Source organism: Falco naumanni, chromosome 7 (genome assembly GCF_017639655.2).
Source record: "Falco naumanni isolate bFalNau1 chromosome 7, bFalNau1.pat, whole genome shotgun sequence".
Lineage (NCBI taxonomy): Eukaryota > Metazoa > Chordata > Aves > Falconiformes > Falconidae > Falco > Falco naumanni.
Window position 1 is genome coordinate 14075334 of NC_054060.1, and position 16217 is coordinate 14091550.

The window sequence follows — 16217 nt, forward strand, 5'->3', positions numbered from 1 at the left end:
GTGTGCAACTAGTTTTACAGATTGCATACACTAATTTGATGCAACTGCTGTATGTATATAGTACTCAGCATCTCGTACCATGTTTGTGTAGTAGTAGAATGCCTTCATGTACAAACCCCTCTCCCCTCTGCTAAGTTATACTAAAGTAATAATTTGAGAACACAGGAGGAAAAAAGACCACCACCCTCTTTTCCCTAATTTCTCTTTAAGTACACCCGTCGTCGCGCACGCCTCGGCTCTCACACCACAGGCCCTAGCGCAGCCCACGGGACGGGGCGGTTCCCCGGGCCCGGGCGGGCTCCCCCGAGCGGCGGCCGCCGAGCGCGCAGGCGCGGGCCGAGGCGGGCAGCGGCCGCTGGCGGAAGGGCCCCCCCGCGCCATGCCGGCCCTCGGCGGCTTCCGGCGGCTGCTGGCGGCGCCGGTGCGGCGCGGCGGGACCATGCCCCGAAAGGTGCGGGCGGGCAGCCCCGCGGGGGGGACAAGCGGGTGGCGCCCGCGCTGACCGCGGCTGTTCCTCTGTTTCAGGGAAAAGGAGCCGGGAAGGAGCCCGCGGGACCGGGCGCCGCCGCCGGACCGGTGGTGGCGGCGGGCGACGGCTGCGTGAGGGTGGCGGTGCGGGCCAAGCCCGGCTCCCGGTGCAGCGCCGTCACAGGTGGGGCCGCCGGCGCGGCGGGGCTGCTTCCCGGCCTGTCTCCGGTGCCCCGCGGGGCAGAGCGGGGCTGGGCCGCCGCCGCGGGGCCGGGCGCGGGGGGCTGTGCGCGGCGGGGCCCGGGCGCCCCCGGTGAGGCGCGGCGCGGGCCGCCCGTCCCGCCTGAGGAGGCCGCGGCGGGAAAGCTGCGCGTTCTGGCCAGCCCTGCAGCCGGCCCCGCTCGCCTGCGCTACGGAGACAGCCCAGCAAGCCAGAAGCAACCAGAAACCCACCGGAGCCCCGCAGCCAGCTGCAGAGCGCGGCGGTTGCAGGCCTGCCGCGGCCAGGTGGTGCAGCGAGCGCGGTGCGAGCTCCCGAACGGGCTTTTTTGCGGGGAGTTGCAGCAAAGGGGCTCGAGCAGCGCCTCAGTGTGACCTGTAATTTCGTGCATGCTCTGTATCACAAGAGCTTGTGCGGTTTTATTCAAACTGTAGGCGTTTGAGCTAATGAAACACATTCTCCCTCTACAACTGCGGAGTTGCTTATGCACAAACTCAAACCTGCTTTTTACACGGGTATGTGCATGACACTAACGTGGTGGACTGTAGTGGAGTATCCAGGCTCGACTGGCAACGGAAGGAAAGCGGTGATGGTAGCGCAGCTCGCTGGGCAGGCTGCCTTAGCGTGCGTTTTGTGTTGGGGTGACGTGATTTGTGTTACGCTACGTGGTGCCGAGCTGGGCTCCACCTGCATCAGAACGGGCAGCGTGGCGCGGGGGGCTCAGGACAGGGCCCTGGTTGTGTGAGGACTGAGAATTCCTGGCTGCGCTCGGATCCAGGTCTGAGGGCTTCGCTGTTCGTTGTATCGGATGATGGGCTTTGTCCTGGCTAATAGTTTTAACTTCAGGGAATTTGTGAAGTGTAAAAATGGGGTTACCTGCTAATCTAGAACTTTATTTGGTTTTAAATTAAAATGCTTTTGAAGGCGTAAACATTCATTTTTAGGAGATGTTAACTGAATGTTTTGAGCTTAAAAACCTTAAAATATTTGTTGCAGATGTGACAGCTGAGGCAGTAGGTGTAGCTATTGCTGCACCTCCATCAGAAGGGGAGGCAAATGCAGAGCTGTGTCGCTACCTCTCTAAGGTGCTAGAAGTGAAGAAGAGTGAAGTAATTTTAGAGAAGGTACTTCCTTTATTTTCCTTTGCCACCTTTCTTTCAGTCTTGCCCTACTGCAATTTAAATTCAAGACTTTGAAACCTGCTCATTGAGTACAGGGAGCTTCTCTCCAAGTTCAGTCCAAAAGACATTGTAAAGGTGTGTAGTCAAGTTGATGGAATGATTAATTGAGAACAAACCTCGTGTATGAAAAACCACAGCTGACCTTGAGTCAAAACAATTCTCATCATGATGTATTTTCCAAGTATGTGTGGTTCATGTTTTCTGTTTTTTTCAAAGATTCTCGTTTTCACGTCAAATGCAGCTCACAAAACTTGTGGAATGTGCATTTTATTAATAGCTTTTCATTCATTTTTTTGAAGTAACATGTATTTGAGTGAAAAATTTCTGACAACTGTCACACATAAGCAAGAGCACACATAAGCAGTTGGATTATAGCTGGGCCTCGAGTTTCTTTGTGTTAGAATTTACATGTCTTGACTTTGGCGAGTGGAAACTCTTTGTTTTATTCATTGCACTGAATAAATAATTTGTTTTATTCATTGTACTTAAAGTCAGTTTTTCCAGCCACATTCATTTATAGTTTATGAACATAAGAACACAGTGAAAAATGGTGCTTTTTGTTTTTGTCTGTTGGTTTAATATAGTAGTTGTAGAAGTCTGTTAAAGGGTAGTGGTAAATGGCAATGTGATCAATGAATTGAGCAACATGTTGCCAAAAGGTAGATATGCAAAGATTTGGGTCTTGTTTTTCATGAATCATGGGCAAACTGCTTCATTTGTTTATCAACATTTTACAGATAACATTGTTTTCCTACCTTACAGGGATGTTCAGGTTTAATTAGATCATTCTCATAAGTGTCAAGTGGACTTGAGCATAAAAGGGGCCAGTGTTGTCTGACCTTGATTCAGTTATTCTGACCTATGGTGTCCGAATAATTACATGCAAATGTTTGTTTTTCACAAGCCACTGTTTGTTTTCTGTGAAGTTTTGTCGTAAAGTCTGTATTTTACCTGTGGCTTAGATTTTTTTTCTGTCCTGATCTAGGTATAAACAGCAAGTGATTTTTGGTACTGGTCACTCTCTTACATGCTACTTGCTTTATAAGTGCTGACATTAACAAAACCAACCTAAATCAGAAAATTGGTGGGAAATGGTCCAGTATAAAACTGAAGTTACCAGATTTCTGTGCAAGGGCCTTGATTTTCATCACCAGCTGGCTAGACTGCTTCAAAAATCTACTTTAAATTTTAAATCTCATGCTATATTTCTGTATAGTGGTGTTAAGGACTTTTTCCTCCTTCAGGGTGTCCCTTGTGGGATTTTCAAAATTTTCACCAGGCTGCAGATCAACGAGCAACTTGTTTCTCATGATTTACTGAATACTATCAAAGTAGTGTCTTCAGGCAATATGAAATGAGTTTGCAGCTTTGCCAGTTCCTATGTGAAATAGCCTTTTTTTTTCATTAATAAAAAAACAGGTCAATAATATTTCTAATAACGGCTGTATGAATCTCAATGTCTTCTAGATTATATATGATGTGATTTGTTTTCATTTAGTTGATATTGCCAACCCAAGAATTCAGCCTAAGAGTAACTAATACTCTATGGGAGACAACTCTGAAGAAAGATATGAAAACGCAGTTATCAAATGCACACACACCTATATAAACACACCCACTTTTAAAAAACAAAAATGCAAGTTAGTTGGAGTCTTGATTCTAGGTGATAGAAGTGAATTACGGAAACATCACTCTTTGCTTTTTGTTCTAGCCTAAAAAAAGACCATCATTTCAGGGCGTGCTTTGGGACCTGTATCCTACTTTAAAAAGAGAGTAGATAAGACATTGTTTTCTACCTTTCAAATAACTAGAAAGGACATTGATGAACTATCACTTACTGCTGTTAATCCTGCATACCCACGGTTTAAGAACTATTTTTAAAATACCTGATGTGTTTGGCATTACAGTGAGGTTTTCTTGGAATGTGTATATGGTGGTGATTCTCTGAAAGATTTTTTTTGTGTGTGTGTGTGTCTAAACCAGGGTGGTAAATCACGTGAAAAAGTGGTGAAGATTTTGGTGTCAATGACACCAGATGAAATCTTAGAAAAACTGAAAAAAGAAGCTTCCAGTTGACCTAAAACAAGAGTGGGAAATGGGACAACGCATCTTGGTAAATGGACTGATACTGTCTCTTAATGTAAATCTGGTCATGTTGAGAATGTGAGTAATGATTGGGGAAAGATCCTTCTTTCAGCACCTCCCTTGTTAATGTAACTGCTGTGTAGTTGAGGGTTTTGTGTAGGTTTGGTTAGAAAAACTCATCTTTACTGAGGCTCTGTATCTGCTTCTGTCACTACAGACTTTTTTTCCTCTCTGGATAGTTTCCTGTTGGTAAGATTTTTCCTCTTCCCTGGTCCCTAAACAAATGGTTTAGAAAACTTGTTTCTTAGTGAAACCAAGTTTGGTTAACGAAGTGAAAGGTTTGGAGTGACAAGCTTCAATGTGAAAAGTAGTACAAAAGGAAGAGTCTGCCTGAATGGTAAAGACCTTGGAAGAACATTCTCTTCAATGTCTAATAGCAGGTACTGGCTGCAGTTTTGCGCTATGCACATATGTCATCTAAAATAAACATACCTGAAGCCAATATACTATTGTTGATCATTCAGGCAAGGTAAAAGCAGAATGGCCTGAAGGACTGCAACAAAATCAAGTTTACGCTATGAGAAACCGACCCAGAACCCGGTAATTGCATACACGGTGTCACTTTATAGTAGTCTGTAGTTAGTTTCCTGAAAAGTAGAGATAAAATTTTTTATCTTTGCCAAATGTATATCAAGTGTAATGACTGTTTTTAATAAAAGGGGCAAAAAATATTATCAAACTTTGTTTTGTGTTTATATTTTTAGCAAAAAAAAAAAGGAGGGTTCCTAGAAGTCACTTATTGGAGTGTTATTTTTAAACAGGGCTTTGTTGCGTTCTTTCCTTGGTTTAAAAATGAGTAATATTCCGACATGTAGAGAACTGAGCAGTCTCATTTGTAGAACAGAACAAGAAGTCTGAAACAAGATGGGCAACTGTACTCTAGTCTCAGGGCTTCTAGTCTTCTCATTAGAAGGCGGCTTAACCTCTCTTTATCATGCTTTGGATGTCAGAGTAGGATTTAACTAGTATTTCCTAAAAATATATGTGATATCTTACATGTCTATGGTAAGAGTTTGCTTTTTTGTCTGCATCACTGCTGATGTCTGAAATTGTTCTATCTTTATTATGGTTGTCATTTTTATATATATACATATATATACACACACATGTACTAAAATAATACCTAAAGTAAAAAAGAAAAGCTGTTCTGAAGTTTTGCTTAAGTTTTGTCATACCTTCTGGAAAACAATGTTACGAATACATAAGTTACAGCTAAATTTCTTTACCAGCTTCATGCAGTGCAGACTTCACAGCTCATAATATATTTTTTCATGGACAAAAGTCTTTTGCTTTAGGAGATTCTTTATGCTTCCTGTTTTCATAAATATTGCAACCATTGTTTTTAGAGTTGGAGAACTGGTGTTTGTCAAGATGACAGCTCCTTTAAGGTGACTCATTTTAAAGTTGTTACGAAAAATGTTACTGTCTTGTTTGGACACTGCTTGGAGAACTAAGTCTCCAGGGTTTTTTGCTGTTTGCTTAATGGTTTGCATTTGGGCTCCGTATTTTCTCAGGCTTTTGGTCAGCCATGCATTGCTTCAGTTGACTCTCTTTACTTATCCTTTTCAGTCTTTGTGAGGCTGGCTTTTACTGTTCAGTTTTGGGTTATGACTCCTTGCTGTTTCATCTGTTCTTGCCCAGCAGGGGGGTACCATGTCTTGCAGAAAAATTAAGGCAAAGCAAGCAAACGTCGGTGGTGGTTTTGTTTTTTTCGCATTTCCTAAACTTCTTTTTATTGTGAGTGGAGAAAGCAATCCAAAGACTGAGAAATCCTGCATTTAGAAGTTATATTGTGAGTTGGATGCTGTAACTGTCATTATGAAGATTTCTTTGGAAGCTAATGCCATGTGCTATATTATATGTATTATATTCTATATTGAAATAATGTACACTTTTGCATTACTTCAGACCCAGATTGAGGTAGGGGCTGGGTAGGCAGGTGCAGTCTCTGAAGTACATTGGTCTTCAGGGTTGATTATCTACAATGATGGCCAGTTTAATCTTTCGGTTCCCTCTGTGTCTTGTCAAAATGTTCTGCCTGGTCTTTGCTAGCTTCTGCTTCAGAGGTTCCCTGAAGCCTTTCCTAAACACCTTCAGCTGGCTTTTGGCATCCTAATCAGTAAAGTAACTTGAAGACAAATAGGGTGCCTTCTGTGTATTACGCTGTCGTTTTTATGTAATGTGAGTCAGTCATATTGTCATATTCATCACTTGTCCATCAGAAGACAAGTACTGTTCAGTTAGGAAGTTTATTAGTCCTTGGGAAAACAACCACTGTGCCCTCCTCCCTATTGCATTTCTGTTTTCCGTAGCATTTACAAGGGGAGAGCCATGTATATAACACTGATTTTTTGCTTGGCCAAGCCAAGTACTGCTTCTGTCTGGATTGTAATATGGCATTTAAGACTCACTTCAATCTGTCCAGTTCAGTCATCATACAGTATTTTTTCAAAACTTGTTGCAGTTGGTAGGTTTTTAGCTTTGTTTCTTAGGAAGCAGAAATATTGATGGCACGTATTGAAGCCCTGGCTTCTGTTGCTCAAGGCATTACTTAGTTGGGGCCTCAGTGATTGTGTAAAAAAAGCCACAGCAGGTGGATGTCACAGTAGCAATCGAAGCAGAGGAGTGGAAATTAAATTCTCCTGGTGGTAGTGCCCTGTCTCACTTAAGATCGAAATAGCGGATTAGCTAGTACTGTGGCAAATAAAGCTGTTATGTGCTAGGAACAGAGAATTTATTTGAGTAACCAAAATTATTTTAGAAAGGTAGCATAAATAACTCTGGGGTGCCATATGTAATATCTGAGAGCCTCTCATATCAAAGTTTTTCATGCAGTCTTCCCATTATATCAATAATATCTTGGTTGTGGATACATGTATCCTGGTGAAATGCCTGGGAGGCAGGAGTTGCTGGTCCATTGTACATCAAAAGTGAGGTACAGAAGAGTTAAGCAGCTTGCGTGACCAAACAGGTCAATGCCGAAACTGATACAAGCCTAGCTCCTTCAAATCTTGTATTAAAATCCTAACCTGCCAACTATTTCTTCGTGAGTGAGACAGTGAAATATCTTTCATTCTATTGAGAAAATTGTGGTAGCAAATATCCCTAACTCTTCACCAGCGTATGTTTTTAACAGAATAGAACTTTGTGGTATTCTAGGAGGCTTCTTCAAAGAATTTCAAAAAACTTTTCATGTGCCCTGTCTCAAAATGAAACTTAACTTGTAATTTTAGACCTGTTTAAATACATTGTGGTGCTGGTTGCTACCCTCCTTTTACTTGGTCTCTGCTTTATCCTTGTGCATTAAGCTACATGATTACTCAGCTACTTGAAATCCTACTACTGACTCAGGCACTGTCTTCTTTTCCTAATACATTGACCGATTTCAGTAAAATCTGTCTAATGATGATTTAATATCTTACTGCTTACAGACGTGGGCAGTCAGTGCATTTTTTTATATAATTATTTTAACATCAGCAAAATAGAAGTTATCTGAATAAATTCTATGCCTGTCTTAGGTCATAGAATATTCTTGGTCTTTCATCCACTCGATTGCATTTATTTTCTAAAATCCAACTTTGAAAGTAGGTATATGGTTTCATTAAAGTACTCTAATATGCTAATTAAGGGTATTTAATTATACCCTCTGAAGCTGGCCTCTTTGCTGTTTTACTTTCAATCTACTCCATTTATCATCTGCAGTGCATTCCTATCTCTCCTGTTAGTCCCAAGTGGTTCTAAATCCCCATTTCTCCAGGTATCATCGGTCTAAATAATCCTGTGTAATTGACAACTTTGTCAATAACTGGCAGTGGCAATTTACCAGAAAGCACAGTTTAATATCTTCCTGCTTTCAGCTTCCAGGAGGATAGATACACCTGATCTTTCTACTCATTACTTCAGGTCTCACTCTGTGTTTCCCCTCTCGTAATGTTTATTTGCATATGCAAAACCTGAACCAGCTGAGGCCCTTTTTTTTTTAATTGTTCACTTTAACCTACTATAGTCCCCTCTTAATGTTTTTAGTCTTCATCTTAGGAGGATGATTCATTGCCATGTTAGGCGTTACAAAAATGTGCTCCCCTTTCTGTTCTGGAACACAGTGCTTTACCCTCATGTAAGGCATATCTTGGTTATTATTTTCTAGGAAGGCTGCTGTGCTTGGAGCAAAGTGCTGTTAATGTAACCAAAGCACAATAAACAGTCAAAAAGCTGCTGAAGAAGTAAAATACTTGCCTGAAAGGAGTAGTCTGATACTTTCCTAAGGTACTGGGAATTAATTTCTTCCTGGTCCTTTATATATTAGCTTTTCAAGTAATTGTTAGTGAGCCATGAAGAATGTTGCTTTCATCTATAAATACTGCATTTATTTGTTTTTGCATTGTTTCAGGAGCTGGGGAAGTTAGTGATGAAGTAGTCTACCATACCATTTTACTAGCTTGAGGCTCAGGTTTTGGAATATTTTTTAAATAACGTTCTGAGTTTCCAAGTCTGAAGTAAGGCAGGTGGAAAGGGAAATGTATTGAGAATCAATTTAGCAGTTGGTCGCTATAGAAACATGCTGTAAAGAGAACAGTTAACCATGGACTTAAGGAGAAAAGAATTCTGGAATGAACAACAGAGGGTCAAAGCCTCATTTTGTGCTGCTCAGATAAAGCAGTTGTCTGCCTTAAGAGAATAACTGGGGTTACAAAGTGTAATTGTGGGGTCATTGTCATTAAGTTGCCTTTTTTCTGTTACCTGCAGTGCACATGGAAAGGGCTGCAGCGTGTTGTTCCTTTGGCCAGCTTTCACTGCTGTAGTATTTTGCAAACCAGGGTGCATTGAGGCAAAATTTATAAAAAAATTCAAGGCTTTTAGTACATGGTAGGACATACTTTGTGCCCATCTGTCTGAAAGGGGCCTTAGCAAGTTGAATTTTACAAAACCAAGCTATTTATAATGGAACCTTTTTTTAACAGCGCTACTTTCAATAGCTTGTCTTAAAAGCTACAAAATTTTCTGCTTCTTTTCTGATGTTCAGAAGGTCTGCAGGGTTACATTTGGTAGTGATATCAGCACACACGCTCAGCTCAAGCAGCCGCCTTCCTGGTGTCTCTGGGCCCTGGGTTGATATGCCCTCTTGGCTGCCTTTCACCTTCAGTTTTGCTGCTGTTGTTTCAGGTAAGTGCCCTCCAGCAGGACCAGCTCTCTGGGGTTGTTTCTGCTCTTTGTCACATCAGAATTGTTGCCGATGCTTATCTCCTTAGATGCTGCTGCATTTCTTTTCCTGTTTCTTGGGCCTGACAGCTGTTAGAGATGCTTTCATTATGGAAGGGGGGAAAAAAAGACCTTGTGATATAATCCTTGCAATCAGAGGGCAAAGCTGTCCCTTCCAGTGAAGGCCTGTGGCAGCTCTGTGTAGCCTCCTGGCACTTGCCCTTTAAAAAATGTGTCCTTTTGTCTTCAGTAAATCTGACAGCAATCAGCTAGCCTGTATGTGAGGTCATGTTCCTGCTATGGGGGAAGATTGCTATTAGCTACTAGGATGCACTTCTGAACAGACAATTTTCTTCAGTTTCTTAGCTGCCTTTTTACAATTGAAGTGCAATCTGCTACTAATAAACCTGATAGGTTTATGGTTGAGGAGGTGGGGATTTTTTCTTTTTTGTTTGAAAAACCTGATTAAGCTCATCACTGGCTGAATATAAATACTAATACATAGAGAGGACCAGCCAGGCAAATTGCACTTGGCTAATTTTACTTAATGAGAATGTCTGATTCTGCTCAGTCATGTCCTTGCTGAGTTCAGGTTCAGCTATTAAAGCAGACCCAGGAGCTTTTTGTTAAATATTTTTAAAAGATGATCAGCTTATAATGATGTTCTCAAACTATTTGACTTCTGTTTGTGGTGATTGCTGTCACTTATCACCTAGAATATTTTTTTTTCTTTATTTAATACAGTGCCAGGCAATATTTCTGGCAAAAGGTAACTGTGAAATTAGAGCATCTGAAAACTCTGACAATAGCTGTCATCCAATTGTGGATGTGTGGCAAGGCCAGTCTTTCAGTAGCCAAATGCCTGTGTGTAAAATTAGAGCTAATTAAACAGAACTTTCAGTAGTCAGTATATAAATCCTAAATCTGCAAAAATAAGTTAGCTTTCAGGTGTTGGATATACATGTTAATGCACTTAAACAAAGATAAGAAGAACCTGTAATACTAGAGCTTGTCATAAGCCTTTCTGCCAGCTTGATGGGGTTGCCATTGCAAATCTGAATTTGAAAGTATTTTTTCTCTGATCTTGCTGTAAGATAAGCCTCCACAAGAAACAGAAAACTTTCTGCACCACTTTTCATCTCACAAGGCTGCGAAGGGAGGTTCCACTAAAGTGTGTTTTATGGAAAATGGTGTTTAACAACCTTTCCTGTAGAAAACCTTTGGTTTCTCAGCTGGATATGATTCGTGCTCACTTCAGTGGACCTACTTGGTCTTTTTACCTGGGGAAGAATTTAATTAAGTGTACAGAGTCTTACACGCTTGAGTTTATAAACTTAAATATGCAATTTCTGTTAGTTCATTTTCAGATCTGAGCTATTTCCAGCTTATCCAGTGGGAGGTACCTTGGTTAGACTCTCTGAAGAAACAGAACTTGTTTGTTAGATTCCTGAGTTTGCATACTACGTGAACTTCTCCAATCCAAAAATAAAGAATAGAAAATATGGAGGGGAGAATCATTTACATTGCTCCTAGCCTAATAAATGACCTTTGATTGATTTTGCTTGGTTTGTTGGAAGTATTTGCTGCACGTCCTTCTAAGCTCTGCTGGGCAGGAACGTGCACAGGACAGAGGGTGTGATAGACTAGATATTTTATAGCACCTGCTCTACTGTTTATCACTCAAGTTAGAAGGGGGAAAAAAACCTGTCAAGTTTTCAAAGACTGTAAATCTAATAATTTGCAATGTAACTTTCACAGCTATTTTTTACTTGTAATCTATGAATCTAGGTGGGAAAAGAATATCGCCTATGGCTCTCAGTGTGAATCCTGAGCCCTTAAATGCCAATCTGAAAATTTTCAGGAAGGAAAGATTCATCTTCTAGAATGATAAATTCATGTAAGGGCCATTGATGTGCAATACAGAAAGTGCATCTACTGATGCTATTGTTACTTAGGGTTGCATGGGTTAAAATACAAATTCACGTGGAAAAGTTGGTGAGCTGCTCATAACTAGTTCATCTATTCTGCGTTTCCATCTCATTTAAGTAAATGGATTCTACAAAGGCAGCTACAGTTTGCCAGTATTTTTTCATTTTGGTGACTGAACTATTATCCTTCACAGCAAGTCAGGACTAACACTTTGTAATTGCTGGCACATCCCCTTGACACTAGAGTCAGCCAACTGCAACTCCCAGGGTCTGGTCTTAGCTGCAGAGCTTTGTCCAAAGTACTGCGAAGTCTCCCACAGGTTTCCATTACGCCCAGTTGGCAGCCCTGGGATCCCAGCCTCCAGCCTTTTGCAGCGGGAGGAGCTGCTGCCAGAAATGCTCATTCAGGTTAGTAGATATGGTGAGAGTTTGCTCTGCAGGGGACGATAGCTGTGGACTGTATTAAGAATTGTTTCAAAATATGAGACACTGTTCTATTTCTGTGTCAGAAAAGAAAGCACTAAGACTCTAATTAGAAGAGAAGTTTGAACTTGGGGAAATTCATACCCATCATTGCCACCTTTCATCTCCAAATTTTAGACCTAGCCCTTCTGCTGTATTAATTTCCACTGTAGAAAAAGTACCATACCAAAAGGGGATGACACTTCCAGGTTTAAGTAAAATCAGGTCTTCTGATTAACTGACTTATTCAACAGTGTAGTATGTGAGAAGGTAAATCAAACACTTGTTTTCTTTTGCTTTACTGTCTCCGAACAGCATTGAGCAGAAGAGCCACCTGTCTTTGTTTCTGCCAATATTATGTGCTTTCTCCACAAAGGAACCTTTGATCTACTGCTACATGCCTGTTCAGTTTTAGAGGATAAATACAGCCCACAGTTTTCAAGGATAAATAGATCTGTGACTTCTTAGTTGCAACAAAATGTATGACTGGAGGCAGGTTTGGCAGCAGAGAATAAGCTATCAAGACTGTTGTGAATGTTGGATTGGCAGCAGGGGAGACAGCAGTATTTAAGGATTTTAGAGAAGAACTTGTCCTAAACAATAAGGTTTGAGCCAATTCTAGAGACTAGGACTGCTCTGCTGATGATCTCTGTGTCCAGTTTCATGAAGGACAGAATCTTCCAAAGAAGAATGTCAGATTTCTTCTAAATTTCTTCTAAAGTAAGAAATTAAGAGCATATAAACTAGGTATAGCAACCTCTGTTTTGTGCCTTTTCCCCAGTCTTCTCTGTGTGTAATAACCTACAAATTCTCATTCTGGATTACAATGCAGGTTCTTGGAGATGCTCATTCCTCTGTTCCTTTGGTAAAGCTCAAAGTCTCTTGTTGCCACTGTGATACAAATAATAATAAGAGCATAATCAAGGTTGTATTTGTTTTGTTGTTACTCTGAACACTAGAGACTTACAGTAATTATAATACCATTAAATAGTAATGGAAAAAGATTTAGAAGTAGATCATGAGACTCCTGGAAGGAGATGAAAATCTTGCTGTTTTCTTCACTACTCCAGACATTGCATTCCTCTCTTTTTATGGCAAAAAGAACAACCTAAGATGTTTTCCAAAATCCTGGGGCATAGATCAACCTCTCTGTGCGGGGGGCCAAGAGTGCCATATAAAAGACAGGTTTATGTGGGAGAAACTAAACAGGAATGAACTGAGTTCCATAATTACAGAAAACTGATGTTTTTTTAAAAGGGCATTGTGTCTGGCTGCATTTAGTAGTCAGAGATACTGCTTTTTGTGCCCAGAGACAGGAATATAACTGAAGAAAGCAGTTCTTCCATATACCTCGGTATACCTCTCACCATGGGATCTGATTGCTTTATAAATCTATGCAGCCAGTGTTACAACTCTATTTCAAAAAATTTTTTTGAGTGTGCTGATGTGAAAACATTATATGATACAGGTCTATGACCCAGCCCTTTGTTTCATGAAACAATACTCAGTCCCAACGTCATGATTTGTATAAGCCGGTGTAAGGTGGTGTTTGTCTCCCATCTTTTTTCATAATGTGTTCACAGTGTAAAGCTCCTGTTACGTACTTGAAAGTTTGTGTAAATATAAGGGATAAGAACACTATCCATCTAGAAGCCAGGTAATAAAATTGGTTGTGCTAAGACTTATGGTGGCAAGGGCCCACAGGGCCAGAGGTGTGCGTGTGTAGGTTCTGTGCTTTGCACGTGAGATAGAGCAGCTCCAAGTCTTTCAGCAGCTGTAAGGCCACTGCCTTGCCCTTTCTTTGGGATGGGTATGTTTTAGGGAAAAAAAGATTTATTTTGGGTATGTTAGTCTGTCTGCTCTTGTCTTGTGTAAGCCACAGTGTCTACACTGGGCCGCGATTATACACTGTCTCTGTGGCTGTTGCAGTGTTTACAGTGTTCATTTGTGAGGGAGAGATGATGTATGTGACTTTGGTTAATGACCCTTTAACAAACAGCGCTTCCAATCCAAATTGGAAGAGAGCATCCAAAGAGAAGGACGGGCCATGCATGATAAATACTTCTCCCACTGCACAGTTGGAGTAGGCTCACAAAAAATGTGAAAAATGCGATTTCATTTTCCTTCAGCTTTTCAATTTTCTGCTAATTCCTTTCACAGAGGAAAAAAATGAGTTTTGTCAAAATCATCGTCATTTAAAGCCATATAAATTTGAAAGCTCTTAGAAGGTTACAAAGATGAATCAAAATACCCATTTTAATTGTTCCTTAAGCATACTAGGTTTGATTTTGGTTTATTCCTTTACTTCTTCTTGAGTATAGTGAAGATTCCTGACAAAGAGCCAATTAAAAGGATTAATTAACTGATTTTAGTATAATCACGTTCTGGCCTGTATCAGTATTGGGGATGTATTGCTTATCGTAACCTGAAGCGATGTGTTGATTTGACTTGGAAACAGAGTAAGATGTGGACACAAAATAAACAATTTATTGAATTAAATAAAACTGTAACTATAGATGAGTGATTCTGCTGTAGTGTTTTGCTAGTTAAAATAGAATGCCTTGTCGTTACTGCATGGGAATCTGCAGTTTATCATCTGCTGGCAGATAATCAGCCCTGTTACCAAATTGTGCACTCTCCAATTTTGCCTGCGGGCCAGCAATGTCACAGGGACAAACAGGGCATCGTCAGCCTTGGAAACAGCACGGACCCAGCATGGCACTTCCCCACCCCAGTTGTGATGCAGATGTTATACGCACAAGATCCTTCATGCATTATAACATTTGTTTAGGTTCTCAGCATGCTGCAGACTGCTCCTATATATTTATATTTGTTCTGCTTGCAGAAAAGAATGTGGTTTATTTAGCAGCTTAATCTGTAGGAATTCAAATAAATTCTACTCTTTGGACCCTTTGCTTGTTTTCAGGTCCCTAGTGTTCTCCACCCCTGCCTTAAGCCAGACAAATCCCAGTGAGGTGTCAATGACTTTTTATTACCTACATTTTCTTTTGTTAAATAACCTCTCAGCTGTTGAAACTGAGGCACTGTTGTGTAGTTAACTATGAGATTGCCGTATTAAACTCTGCACCTCTCTTGCAAGCAATAGTAGGGGAGCTCGTCAGAGATTTTGGTAGGTGTCCCAGGCTCTCTGAACTCAGCTGGGATCTCTGAACAAGCTACCTTTATCCCAAGTAGTGCGGGCAAAAATACTGTAAGGTCACTGCCACACGCTATTCCACAATGGAGCTGTCCCAAAGTAACAAATACCATAGCTGATGATAAACAATGACAGGAGGAAGAGGTCCCATATTTAAGCCATTGTTAAGAAAGAAGGAATCGGCAATGAGCTCCAGGAAGTCCAGAAAATAGCTTTCAGAGGGAAGTGTGGAAAGTCTGTCCCTCAATGCATCTAAAATCAGACTGGACAAAAAAACCCCAAACCCAACTACAAACATCCTGTGTGTGGAAGGATGGGATGATGGTGTGGTGGCATCACAGCAGGTAGAGTGGAGGATGCTGGTGATGGACCGGGACTGTTCCATTTAGAGACTTTTTTAAAGCCCTGCTTTGCTTTTGCCAAATGAAACCCAAGATGCAGATATTTGATAGAAGTTTAACTCAGGGCTGACATTTTGGTCATCTTGATCTTTGGTCACTTTGGGAGGCATGAATAACCAAAAATGTGCTGACATTCGCTTGTTAAGATTTCCTTTTTGTGTGTGTTACAATTCTTAGTCTTTTCTTGCAATCTTTAAAGCTTCTATACTAGCAGCAGAAAACGTGAAGAGCCTGAGAAGGTTTTCTGAGCCATGTCTTGGGTAGCATGGTTACAGACAGGTTTCTGCTTTTTAAAACATAGTACAGGTATGATCTAAAAAGACAGAAATTAACAGTTAAGTCATTCATCTGCCAATGTCCTGTAGCACTGCTGTGTGCCATAAGCATGTGCAGCAAAAGTGGAGTTTAGCCAAAGAGCAGCTGAGTTTGTGGACAGCTTTGAATCCAAAGTCACGACGGGACCTGCTGGGATGTCTAGGATCCTCCCCCAGAGCATTAATGAGAAATAGATGCCATCTGGAGGAATTTTCTTGCCAAGAGACTGTGATGCCATCTTTGTCTTCTAGTTCTCATCAATCATAAATGGCTTTTAAATAGATTTGTATTATACCTTCAGTCAGATGTTTTTGTTTTCTCAGCTGCTAAGGACACTGACCTTTCCACTGACTTTTTTATTTCTGATAAGACATGTTTGTTGCCTTGGCTGCTCTGTCACTCTTTCCTTTTCCTGCACCCCACTTTCATCATAGCTGACTCATCCACTCCTCCCCTGACCACTGTATTTTCTTTCCTCTTCTTTTGCTGTAGGTGCAAACAACTTGACCTTTAATGTTTTTGAAACTCAGATACTTAACTACGAATTCTAGTAGTTTGCATTAAAATTTTTGCATCTACTCGATCTAAAAGAAAACAAGCACTGTAATACTTACGTAAGGCAGGGATTTTACTCACTCTTGCCATGATTGCATGGTGTGTGCATGAACGTTTTAAAAATCAATTAAATATAAATGAATAGTACATTCAGTAGAGTAACTATCACAAGTTTCATGGATGTGG

At 41.0% G+C, this 16217-nt stretch overlaps 1 protein-coding gene across 4 annotated transcripts; it reads left to right on the forward strand.

Annotated features, from left to right (window-relative positions):
• The first annotated feature begins 326 nt into the window (after positions 1-326).
• On the forward strand, positions 327-4688 carry C7H15orf40 (chromosome 7 C15orf40 homolog). 4 transcript variants are annotated; one of them, XR_005829024.1, is made up of 5 exons: positions 327-451; positions 526-652; positions 1685-1812; positions 3114-4394; positions 4479-4688. XR_005829024.1 is itself a non-coding variant. In XM_040601869.1 (5 exons), exons 1-4 carry the CDS (start codon positions 380-382, stop codon positions 3943-3945), a joined length of 420 nt encoding a protein of 139 aa, XP_040457803.1. In that variant the 5' UTR covers positions 327-379; the 3' UTR covers positions 3946-3982; positions 4172-4688. The 4 variants fall into 4 exon arrangements, 3 of the variants coding, with proteins under 3 accessions (XP_040457803.1, XP_040457801.1, XP_040457802.1); XM_040601869.1 differs by having other exon boundaries at positions 3853-3982; positions 4172-4688; XM_040601867.1 differs by having other exon boundaries at positions 3114-4688.
• Positions 4689-16217: the final 11529 nt, after the last annotated feature.

Bases quoted from the DNA above. Each gene is read 5' to 3' on its own strand.
- C7H15orf40 (XM_040601867.1), top strand. From the start codon at position 380: ATGCCGGCCCTCGGCGGCTTCCGGCGGCTGCTGGCGGCGCCGGTGCGG. The intron at 452-525 runs GTGCGGGCGGGC...CCTCTGTTTCAG, and splicing joins GCGGGACCATGCCCCGAAAG to GGAAAAGGAGCCGGGAAGGA. The intron at 1,813-3,113 runs GTACTTCCTTTA...TTCCTCCTTCAG, and splicing joins GTGAAGTAATTTTAGAGAAG to GGTGTCCCTTGTGGGATTTT.